A 12,441-nucleotide genomic window follows, 5' to 3' on the forward strand; every position below is an offset into this window, starting at 1 on the left:
CGATACTTTTCAAGGTATTGTATCGAAGTTCGAAATTCCAGTATCGTGACAACACTACTACCGGGAGCTTGGTGCGTCTGGCTTATATGGAACGTGCAAGAATTTAAGATAATTTATTTAGTTGTCGTATTAAAAAGTATTGGATTTAACTTGTTGAAACCTGCATATCTCATTACTTTTATTCAGACAATAAAAGTTCACTATCCTGCGCGAGACGAACGGCTTCACACGTGAATAATCGGTTCCTTTCTCTTCCTGCCTTCGTCCCAGCGAGATGTTGGCGTGGGCCAGTGCCCAGATCCACTGCCAGTTCCATGCCAGTGAGAACAGAGTGGCACTACCCGCCCCAGGCACCAAGCAGGATGTGCAGGCTGAGAGCGACACTGTGCTCATCCCAAGCAGAGGTTAGTGCGTTGGGGTGGCTTGTCTGCAAGATCCCACTCCTACGCTCACACATTTATACCTCATTCACACTGTAAACTGCTCTTGAGATAATATAGACAACACGGGCGCCAGTATTCTTTGGTAACAGGTTTATTGACATAAACGGTTACTATCATTGCAAATCAGAATCAGAAAGGTCTTTATTGCCAAGTAAGTTTGCACATACAAGGAATTTGTTTTGGTCATTTGGTGCAACATTCACTGACAATTGAGGTAAAATAAAATGCAATATATAAACGAAAGGAAAATAAAAGTAATATAATGTGGGACAGGGCTGTACAAGTGTGTAGGATGTAGTAGAGTATATACACTAAATTAGAATAAAAATACCCCCCCCCCCCCTGTCCGGGCATCCATCTCCCACCGGCGCCTAGGTCGACTCGACCTTCGACCTCCGTACCTTGCGTTCCACAATGGCTGATGAGCTAGAGACAGCGGATCAGTCCTTGAGCCCAGCTAAGATGTAATGTGGCTCTGAAATGCAGCGGAATCTGGATTCTCCCCCAAATGAAGAGAGACTCAAAGGACACGCTTTGGCTTAAGGCCCTGATGAGACATCTGGTAACTAGACTTGCATGATCATATAGTGGTTTTATCCTTATTGAAAAGCCACCCAAATCCTTCAGTAGTCTTGAGCTGTTGGCTGCTGAGCAGTTCCTCGGGAGCAGTAGGTGGTTTAGGGAAAAGGTAAGGAAGCATGAATGTGGACAAAGATGGAGTGAGAGCAGAAACAAATTTATTTCATGAGACCATATTACCGTATCTTGCCGAATATAAGACCTTTTTATAGACTTTTAAATGTCATTATACATTGATAACAAATACATTTTGCGTGAAATGAGTGTTCCCCAAGCGAGCAAAGACCGCCTTAGAAATAGTCGGAGAAAAGATGTTAACCAAAATATGTTAAAGGAACACGCCAACATTTGGGGGAAATAGCTTACCGTCTTCTCCAGAGAGAGAAGATGGATACCAGTTTCCTCTCTGTGCGTTCAGTAGAAAGCTATCTGGCTGCACGTTAGCCTAGCTTAGCACAATGAATGGAAGCGGACAGTGCCGGATAGCCTTCGGGAGAGGTGTTAGTTGGACAATGCCTAGGCTAACCGGCACTGTCCACTTCCATTCATTGTGCTGTGCTAGGCTAACGTGCAGCCAGATGGCTTTCTACTGAACGCACAGAGAGGCCTATTGTTTTATTCTAAATAAAGATGATTTTACCATTATATATATATATATATATATATATATATTTTTAAATGAACAAAGCATAATAATAAATAACAACCTACATTGAATGAAACAATGTGTTTTAATTATTATTTTCAAATAAAATGAATACTTAAAAAAAAAGTGTTTTTCTGGCGGCTGGGTGGCGCAGCGGTCTAAGCGCTCGTCACCAACGCGTGACCGACCAGTGGGGGGCACATGCAAGCAACGATCAAGACAGGGGAGGGGGGAATTGGCACGACTAAATTGGGATGGGAGAAAAACAGAAAGTGGAAAAGTATTTTTCCAAAAAAAAATTATTTGGACCAGGGAGGGGCAACTGGCGGCAACTGACGCTCCATGCGCCCCCAGGCCAATATTTATTTAAAAAAAAATATATATATATATATATATATATTTTTTTTTATTCGACTAAGAGTTTGTCAGTCGACTATGGCTCCTTTCGATCGATTAGTCGACTATTCGACTAATAGGGGTCAGCCCTAGTGTGGACATATTCAACACTGTTGAAAGTGCCGTGCAGCAATATGGGGGGTTTGATAAACTGTCCGCTGTTGTTACCGATGGAGCACCCGCATGAAAGGAAAACACACAGGATTTGCCGGGCTTCTAAGGCAGAGTGGCGTTGAGTGTCCAATGCTGCACTGCATTATACATCAGGTTAAGTTCGCTAACATAATTTCCATCTATTGTGGGTCACTAATAATCAGGGGTGCAGTGGTCATGCCACGCGGTACCACGCCGTCCCAGCACTTTTCTGAGCAGAAGTACGCGCACGGACGTACAAAAATGAAACGTTATTTCATCTGATGCAGATTGCATGCACAAACATTGAAGTTGACATTCCTTCTACTGTGCGCCAACAGGAGAGACCACAAGTGTCTCATTAAAGACGGAACCATTATTGACCCACTGTGGGGGAGGGTGAATGTCATGCCAGTTTGATAAAGGGTTAATGGGAGGCACTGAGGAATGTTTTGTTTAGTAGCAGGATAAAAGTTTATACATTTAACAATAATTTATTATTGCACTTTTGATTTACTGTTGCTGTAGTGAAATGCAGCAGGAATGCTGCTTTGTGTTTGTTGAGCAGTGGGCTTTAAGTTGATACATTTATTTTAATAGAAGCCTTAATTATAATTTGTCATTTTTGTATTTGGGTTACACAGCAATACTTTCAAATTCAGCTGTATTTATAAATTCATAAAGTTGAAATTAAGCATTACTAAATACGTTTGAAATGGAATAAAAACAAAGTTACAACAAATTATAATAGTTTATATGCCTTATTTATCACATCTGTGACTATTATGGGCTATTTGAGTGATGGGGTACTACTGGCGGGACTGCCGATAAACAATGCGGCCCCCCAGATGGAGTGTGGAAATTTAGTGGCTCTCACCATATACAAAGTTGCCCACCCCTGATTTGGACCAATGCTGTATTTCTCCATGGCGACCTCGGACATTTTCCAGTCCTATCTGGTCACATGGCTGCTACTGTACAAATCCTGCCAGAGCAAGCTGTGGAAATATCCTTGTGATGGAGGTTTGAAGTCCAGAGACTCTTAGGAGGCCACTGGCACCCGTACACACACATGGTCCGGCAGCCTGGGTCAGCTAGGTTAAGTACAGTAGGACATAAGTACAGTAAGATAATATGCATTGTTGTAATGCATGTCGTGTTTTCGACGTGCAAGTCCCCGCTCCCCTCCCTCAATGTACACTACCAACCTTTGGATGCTAGGTGGGGTAGATGACCACAGAGGTACAAAAAACAAATACATAATAAATAAACCAAGAACACAACAGAATGGCTCCAGCAAGCCAACTTAGCACAGCAAATTGTGGCTTTTCATTGTTAATTCAAAATGTTTATATCTCGAGGTTGAAATTGCAATATTCTTTTTATTTTTTAATAGAGAAATCGGTAAGTAAAATTAACTGCATACATTAGAATAGATGATACCTAAGCGTCTGAAGTCTGCATTATTATTATTATCTAATAAGATGTGATCTCTTTTAATATCTCTTCTCTTTGACAGGAGAAAGAGGGCAGTGCATGCTGGACACGCCACCCAAGATACTATTCTGTGACCTATGCTTGGACCCTGGAGAGAGCAAGACCTGTAAGGAAATCTGATGCTCGGACTCTGACGCACGATCCGCAATATCATCTGTGGCTGCTGATGTCATACTCTTTCTCTTCCCCCCCCCCCCCCCAGATTCATACAGCGAGGTTATCATCTGTGGCTGCTGATGTCATATTCTTTCTCCCCCCTCCCCCTCCAGATTCATACAGCGAGGTCGTCCCCAACGACGGCCCGCCTAGTTTCCGTGGCCAGGCGGTGAAGTATGTGTACAAGCTGACCATCGGCTGCCAGAGGGTCAACTCCCCCATCAAACTACTGAGGGTTCCCTTCAGGGTGCTGGTCCTGCATGGTGAGCTATAGTAGTCTAGTCCTGCATGGTGAGCTATAGTAGTCTAGTCCCCAGGAGGATCGCCAGCCGCCGCGGGGGGGGGGGGTCGCCAGATTTCATTTTTTTTTTTTATATATTCCAAATTATTTAAATAAAAAAAATGTATTGCAGTCAGACCACTGAACTTAGAAGCAGGCCAGGACAGTGTCTAGTTGCAGCAGCGCAATAGTTAGATAACCTAGGTGGGGAACAACCAGGAGATCACTGCAACTCACACAAGTTGGAGAACTATCTCTCTCTCTCTCTGTCTCTTGCTCTCACACACACACAAAGGGAGCCGCATGTGATTGGTGGAGGCGGGACCCTTACAAAAAACTGTTGTTGCTAATCATTGACACATGCTAGCCTGTAATAATCCCCCCCAGAAAAATCTACTTTGCATTTGATATATTGCAAATATATGCTATCACACACACTGGCATTTAAAGGGTTAGAATTATAAAATGAATATGTGGTGTTATGATCAGGGCTGAAGTTGAATAAAAGATTGTATTATTTTCAATCTGACATTACAAAAAAACAGAAAATCCATCAAAATCAGTGTTGTTGCTAATCATACATATGCTAGCCTGTTTTTTAACAATAATTTGTGATGCCATCACAAACACTGGCATTTAACACTTTGATCGCCGGGGTTAAATTCATAATTTACCATCCCTCGCCAGCCCTATTTAACATGGAGAAGTTCCCCTTCTTTGCAGGGCTATAACTTTTTAAATTGTATTGCTAAATTGACATTACTATGGCCCATTCAACGTCCTATATCTATTGTTCAGGGTGTAGCAACGTTATACTTTTTCATTCACATATTCATACTAAAATACGGTCTAAAGTATAAGTATGTTTTTATCGTTTACTGCAGCTTTCTCCAGAACTTTATTTATAGCCCCAAATGCATTATATTGATGATGAAATACAGTTTGATAGGAATCTGTGCGAGATAAAAAATTTCAACTGGATGTGCTTCTAGGAGTTACTAAGTATGATCTGATGATGGGCGGGGGGTCGTTTATAATTCCGTGGGCAACGTTATATCATTCATCTAGTGTGGGTGATATGATCATTAGAGCAGTTGGTAAAGAACACGTTGAAAAATAACGCTGGATCTTACCGTATCTTCCTCGCGCCGTTGGACGATGAGCGTGGAACTGAAATATTCCTATTATGCGATGTAGAAATATCCGATCCATTTCCAGGTTGTATAATAGTATATACGTCCAAATCATGTTGTTTATCGAGTTATTTGCAACCGATCGACATCCAGTGTGTCAAGATGGAGTCCTGCTAACGATAGCGAGTGCCCGGATGAAATATGGGTGAGCACCACTTCATCCGCATCACTTCCTGTTTGGGCGATCGGCCAATCGGCCACCAGATGGCGCTCTTGAACCGTTGGAGAGTTGAGAGGGGCTCACCAGTACATATAATGTCTCCGGGGGAGAAATATGATTTCGATCACAGATTTTTGAAATATTGATATCAAAGACGCTGTCCAGCGTCTTCGGCAGAATAAGCATGGCGGGGAAAGACGCTGCCCAGCGTCTTCGGCGATTAAAGTGTTAAAGGGTACAAATAAAAAAATTCCTGCACCAGAATGCAGGAAATTAAGTCTTTGTAACAAGAAATTTCCTGGTGGGGGACCCCCTGACTGGGGCTATATTTTGCACTATATTTCCTGGCCTGAATGATTTCTCCAGTCCGGCCCTGGTTAAAAGCCTCCAATGCTTATTAGTGTGTGTGCGTTTGAACGTGTGCAATGCATGTTTCAACCATACATTTCCATTTATTAAAAAAAATAAAATTAAAATAAAATTTTTTTTTACCCCCTATAATAGTGGGGGTCGCGGCTCTCCGACACCGTTATTTGGGGGTCGCGGCCTGAAAAGTTTGGGAACCCCTGGTCTAGTCTAGGGTTGCACGGTATACCGGTATTAGTATAGTACCGCAGTACTAGAGTGTTCAAAATGATACTATACTGCGTTTGGGAAAAAAATTTACTTTTATTTTTATTTCTTTAATTTATTCATTTATGCATGCGAATGCCTTCCTATTGGAGCACAGCGCTGCTGTCAGTGGTGACGTTGCGCTAGTTTACCGGAAGCAACCTTCTGGAATGAAGAACAACAAACTCTACTTGAGACGGGAGCTGGCATGGCTCATCCGGCGAGTGTTGGCATCGGTGGCATGACTACAGTACTGATAGGAGCTACTGTAGCACATAACGTTAGTTATCGTAACCATCTGCAGTCGCAGTGGGGATCTTTGTTGATTGGCGTTGGCTAGCTAGCGCATTTTGCGTGGAGTGGACTCGGCTAGCGTTGGCTTGTATAGCTAGCGAGCTATGGTTCTGGTTGGGGCTGGCTGGCTGACGTTGGTCGATGGAGATCCTCGCTGCGATTGTCGATGGTTGTGGTGGCTGACGTTGCGTGCTGCGGTGGCTCCTATCGGTGCTGTGGTCGTGTCGTTGGTGCCAACATTCGTTGGATGGGCTATGCTAGCTCTCGTGACTACAGTTCCTTATACGAGCATTCGAAAATGTCCACAATGCTATTAGCAAGAATAGAAAATAAAATTGAAAAGCCTAATAATAAGCTATACACAGCCTAAACTGCCGTGCTGAAAGCTAGTAAACACAGCATCCCCTGTTTGTTGCCTACCCACAACAGAAATTAATTGATGCACACGTGCATCTCATCTCTGGCATAGTCACAAATGTGATTTATACAGAGACATTTGACAATTGCCCATTAATGGTTCATACATACTGTATAAAGACAACGGAAATCTATTTTATTTTTGTTAAACAGCCTACAATATGACAACCTAGTTCTAGAATTATGATAAGGCTATAATCAGTCTCACTCATCAAAATGTTTTCTAGGTAACTTATGGTATCTCAAACTAATTAGGCCCTCTGCTATACAACCATACTTTTTCTACCCCTTGAATTTTTTTTAACTACAGAAGTCTGCTGCATTTGGCTCACAGAGTGACTCCCCCCACTCGGAAGCAACCTAACCTCCCAGCTTTTTTTTAGCAGCATATTAAGTACACAAATTGAGTCCAAAGATGATAAAAGGATCAACAGGGCAGTCGCAGAGTTTGTCTGTATGGACCAAGTTCCAATATATATACAGTTGAGAAAGCTGGGTTCAGAAACCTTGTACAGCAACTGTTTTGAGTGCAAAAAAAGTTCTCCAGCATTTTGAATGCCATTGCTTTTAATTTTATTTAATATTATTCTTGTCATTGTTCATTGTTGTGTTTTAAAATAAAGAACAATAATGACATCTGAGATTTCTTCCCTGATTTTGAGGAAAAGTATCAAAGTATCGAAATTAATATTGGTATAGTATCGAAACTAAAATGTTGGTATCGTGACAAGTTGTCACGATACCAACATTTCAGTTTCGATACTATACCAATCAACCCTAGTCTAGTCTAGTCCTGCATGGTGAGCTATAGTAGTCTAGTCCTGCATGGTGAGCTATAGTAGTCTAGTCCTGCATGGTGAGCTATAGTAGTCTAGTCCAGTGGTTCCCAAAGTCGGGGTCGCGACCCAAAGGTGGGCCGCGAGCAGCCACGGGAGGGCCGCAAGATGATTAAAAAAAAAAAATCCAAAAAAAAACATTTTTAGGCCACTGAACTTAGAAGCAGGCCAGTACAGTGTTTCTAGTTGTATTCTAAAATTCTATTCTATTGTATTCTAAAATGTGACTATATGGTTTTATATTAACTTAATAAATAAACAAAAACGAAAAATCTACTTATTTCAACGAACATTTCAAACTAAATAACAGATTATGCACATAAAACGCTGAAACCGAAGCAACAATAGTATTTTAATGAGGCTATTATTATTTTGCAACAAGTTAGCCCTCTCATAAATAGCACATATAAATGAATAACTAACTTGAACTAACTTAATAGGATTGAAGTGATATTTGGCTTAAAAAATCAGTCGCCTGGCAAAAAAAAAAAAAAAAAACCTGACGATGTGCATTGGGCCGCGGCTCTCTGACGCCTTATTTTCTGGGTCCCGGCCTGAAAAGTTTGGGAACCCCTGGTCTAGTCCTGCATGGTGAGCTATAGTAGTCTAGTCCTGCATGGTGAGCTATAGTAGTCTAGTCCTGCATGGTGAGCTATAGTAGTCTAGTCCTGCATGGTGAGCTATAGTAGTCTGGTCCTGCATGGTGAGCTATAGTAGTCTAGTCCTGCATGGTGATCTATAGTAGTCTAGTCCTCCTGGTCCTGCATGGTGAGCTATAGTAGTCTAGTCCTGCATGGTGAGCTATAGTTAGGGATGGGTACCTTTCACATTTGAACCGGTACCGGTACCTGTGAATCGATACCGGTACCCAAGGGTACCTTTTTTCGGTACTTTAGTCTCAAGAAATTTTATTTACCTACCTCAGTCGTGAAAAAAAAAATCCAAACTTCAAATAACTACAATTTCGACAGTTTTCGGCTTGCCATTGCTCCGACTGCTTTGTTGTTGAATCAAGTCAAATCCTAGGTAAGCATATATTGTGCGTGCGAACGTTGACATGGTATCTCACTTGATTCGATACTCGGTAGTACCGACGTGTTTCGGTTCGGTACCTCAAAAGTACCGAATTCGGTACCCATCCCTAGCTATAGTAGTCTAGTCCTGCATGGTGAGCTATAGTAGTCTAGTCCTGCATGGTGAGCTATAGTAGTCTAGTCCTGCATGGTGATCTATAGTAGTCTAGTCCTCCTGGTCCTGCATGGTGAGCTATAGTAGTCTAGTCCTCCTGGTCCTGCATGGTGATCTATAGTAGTCTAGTCCTCCTGGTCCTGCATGGTGATCTATAGTAGTCTAGTCCTCCTGGTCCTGCATGGTGAGCTATAGTAGTCTAGTCCTCCTGGTCCTGCATGGTGAGCTATAGTAGTCTAGTCCTCCTGGTCCTGCATGGTGAGCTATAGTAGTCTAGTCCTCCTGGTCCTGCATGGTGAGCTATAGTAGTCTAGTCCTGCATGGTGAGCTATAGTAGTCTAGTCCTCCTGGTCCTGCATGGTGAGCTATAGTAGTCTAGTCCTCCTGGTCCTGCATGGTGAGCTATAGTAGTCTAGTCCTCCTTGTCCTGCATGGTGAGCTATAGTAGTCTAGTCCTGCATGGTGAGCTATAGTAGTCTAGTCCTCCTGGTCCTGCATGGTGAGCTATAATAGTCTAGTCCTGCATGGTGAGCTATAGTAGTCTAGTCCTCCTGGTCCTGCATGGTGAGCTATAGTAGTCTAGTCCTCCTGGTCCTGCATGGTGAGCTATAGTAGTCTAGTCCTCCTGGTCCTGCATGGTGAGCTATAGTAGTCTAGTCCTCCTGGTCCTGCATGGTGAGCTATAGTAGTCTAGTCCTCCTTGTCCCCACTCTTACTAGTTATACCACTGGCCAGTATGGCTTACTACCATAGTGTATTCATACTTGTTAATGCCTTGCCGTCCCTTCTCCAGGCATGCCGGAGCCGCCGTTCCCCCTGGACGAGGAGGTGGCCCCCTCCAACCCTTTCCTGGAGGAGGAGGAGGGGGGCCGGAGGGACGCCAGGCCGCTGGAGAGAGCCCTGGACATGCTGATGATCACCACCTCGAGACGCTGTCCCCGTGAGTCTCACTGATCACCAGGGAGCTTTTGATAATAATAATAATAATAATAATAACAACTGGACTTTGGAGAAGTCTTTATTCGGCATGCAGGCAGACACGCATGTGATGGGCGGCACACACACAGGAACACACACACATGCACTTAGTTGGGTCGCCGATGCGATTGAGTCTCTGCACTTGACCCATCCCGTCGTCCTTCCCCCCCCAAGGGCAGCCTGGAACAGATGGTAGGGATGGGTACCGAATTCGGTACTTTTGAGGTACCGAACCGAAACACGTCGGTACTACCGAGTATCGATTCAAGTGAGATACCAAAAAAAAATTACTTTTATTTTTTTACTTTTTTCTTTTCTTTTTTTTCTTTTCATGTCAACGTTCACACGCACAATATATGCTTACCTAGGATTTGACTTGATTCAACAACAAAGCAGTCGGAGCAATGGCAAGCCGAAAACGGTCGAAATTTTAGTTATTTGAAGTTTGGATTATTTTTTTCACGACTGAGGTAGGTAAATAAAAATGTTTGAGACTAAAGTACAGAAAAAAGGTACCGTTGGGTACCGGTATCGATTCACAGGTACCGGTACCGTATCGGTTCAAATGTGAAAGGTACCCATCCCTAACAGATAGGGGCGTCGGCGAGCCCCGGGGACCAATCCAGGTGCTCCTGTCCGTCTTCGTCAGGGACACAACAGCGTTAGCGATCTGTTTGTGCATTTTTTTCCATTGGGTTTATCTTATCGGGGGAGGGAGAACATGCAAACTCCACACAGAAAGGCCTGGGAGATACCCCACCTGGGTACCTGGCAACACGGAAACCTGGTCCCCAAGCGGGAATCGAACCCTGGACCTTCTAGCTGTGAGGTGACAGTGTTAACCACTACACCACCATGCCGCCTTGATTCCTTTATCATTATGTTTATGGTGACTGAAGTATCGCGAAAAGGTCTATTGTTTTTATTAATTAAAGGTGCTATAGATAAAAAAATTATGTAGAGTAATATTTAAATGATTGATAGAATTTAAAACATTTAGCAAAACGAACGTTGTTGTTTACATGTTGTAGGCTTGTATCCCCTCCCTACTTCCCTATGTCCCCATGTGGAATGCACCCGATTGGATAAATGACACGCTGGTGCTCTAGTGCGACATCTAGTGGCCGAATGTTATCTATAGCACCTTTTAACTTTGTTGAAATCACACTGTGTTGAGGAATGTAATTATTCAGGTGATCCTTTCCTCTCGCCGTTCCCTTTTTATTTCTGAAGAACATTCATGCTTTCCCCCATTAGTGTGTGTGCACGCACGTGTGTCGTCCTCCTGATCACACCCCTGTTGCGTCCATCTGTGTCTCATGACTGGCTGCTCTGGGCTGTTGTTAAAATCCTCTCCACTGGATGTACTTAGTGTTTTAACTAGTGATGCACGATGTAGAAATTGTGGCCGATACCGATAACCGATATTAATATTTACCGATGTCGATATCTTTGTATAGAAAACACTTTTTTATGATAATCAAATAAAGAGCTATTTTCCAAAACGCATTTTTCTTTTACTTTTGTAACTTATTTTCAGAAATTACTGATATTTTGAAACTATTTAAGGCCAAAACATGTTTGGCCTTTTATTTTTATTTTTAATATCGGCCCATATTGGCCCTATCTTGATATCGAACCGATACCGATGTGTAAAAAAGCGGCCATATCGGCGGCCGATATATCGTGCATCACTAGTTTTAACCACTGAACCCTGTTCCCCACAGACATGTTCAACATCACCAATGCGAGGGGCAAAGTAGCGAAGTTCTGCATCTTCAAGATGGTCTACAGACTGGGGGAAGACGTCGTCGGCACCTTCAACTTCTCAGAGGGTGACATCCCCTGCCTGCAGGTCAGAGGCTTTCTGCGCTTTACTGCGTTTGGGTTGGGATGGGTTTGTCGCCGCTTTGGGTGCTAGCGAAAGCCATCGTGTGAATTTTGTTTGATTTATGGTTCAAATCTAGCCCAAAGCTCTTCACAGCAGTAGAATAGACATAAAATGAGCATAAAATGGATGGAATAAAACAAGAAAAAGCAAAGGCAATACAGGTAATAACAATACAAATGGTGACTCACACACTTCTTCAATGCAGGTCATAACAATACAAATAGTGACTCACACACTTCTTACTTTCGACTCTGAGTCTTTCTTCTCCGTTAGATGGTCATAAAAATCACTTTTAGTTTGAAGTTACTTGATTTTTTTGTCTGTTTACTTCTGTATTTACCATTTATCATCTCGGGAGCTTGGTCGGAGCGTTCCATTATGGATCACGATTAACTACGTTACAAACATGGACCAAAATGATCGTCCATTTACTTGAAGACGCCAGCCTTAACTCGATCAGCGCCGGACCCGAGGATAGTCGGGTTAACTCGCCAACCGTTCAGCGCCATACCCGAGTATAGTTGGGTTTTCATCGTTATTTCTTTTATTCAATCTTTTTATTAATTTCTCTCACACGGACCTCGGGGTTACCATAGGAAATCACTCTGAGATTGCTAGAGTGCAATACCGGCTGCATCATGCTAGGTGGCAGTATCGCCCACCCTTCAAAATCTTTTTTTCACACCCTGTTACATTTAATTCACTCCGGGCGCAGTTTTTTGGGTCAGGCGAGTTGAGCGGTT

General features: G+C 42.9%; 1 protein-coding gene across 2 annotated transcripts in view; it reads left to right on the forward strand.

Annotated features, from left to right (window-relative positions):
• The window catches only part of rgp1 (GP1 homolog, RAB6A GEF complex partner 1), a 35,781-nt gene that overhangs the window by 12,727 nt on the left and 10,613 nt on the right, over positions 1-12,441 (forward strand). For both annotated transcript variants that reach the window (XM_084312499.1, XM_084312500.1), the window contains exons 3-7: positions 271-404; positions 3,716-3,799; positions 3,963-4,112; positions 9,623-9,769; positions 11,535-11,662. In XM_084312499.1, the coding sequence (XP_084168625.1) occupies positions 271-404; positions 3,716-3,799; positions 3,963-4,112; positions 9,623-9,769; positions 11,535-11,662 (643 nt within the window). The remainder of the gene's footprint in view (positions 1-270; positions 405-3,715; positions 3,800-3,962; positions 4,113-9,622; positions 9,770-11,534; positions 11,663-12,441) is intronic.

The sequence above is a fragment of the Notolepis coatsorum genome (assembly GCF_963971535.1).
Source record: "Notolepis coatsorum genome assembly, chromosome: 4".
Taxonomy (NCBI): Eukaryota; Metazoa; Chordata; class Actinopteri; order Aulopiformes; family Paralepididae; genus Notolepis; species Notolepis coatsorum.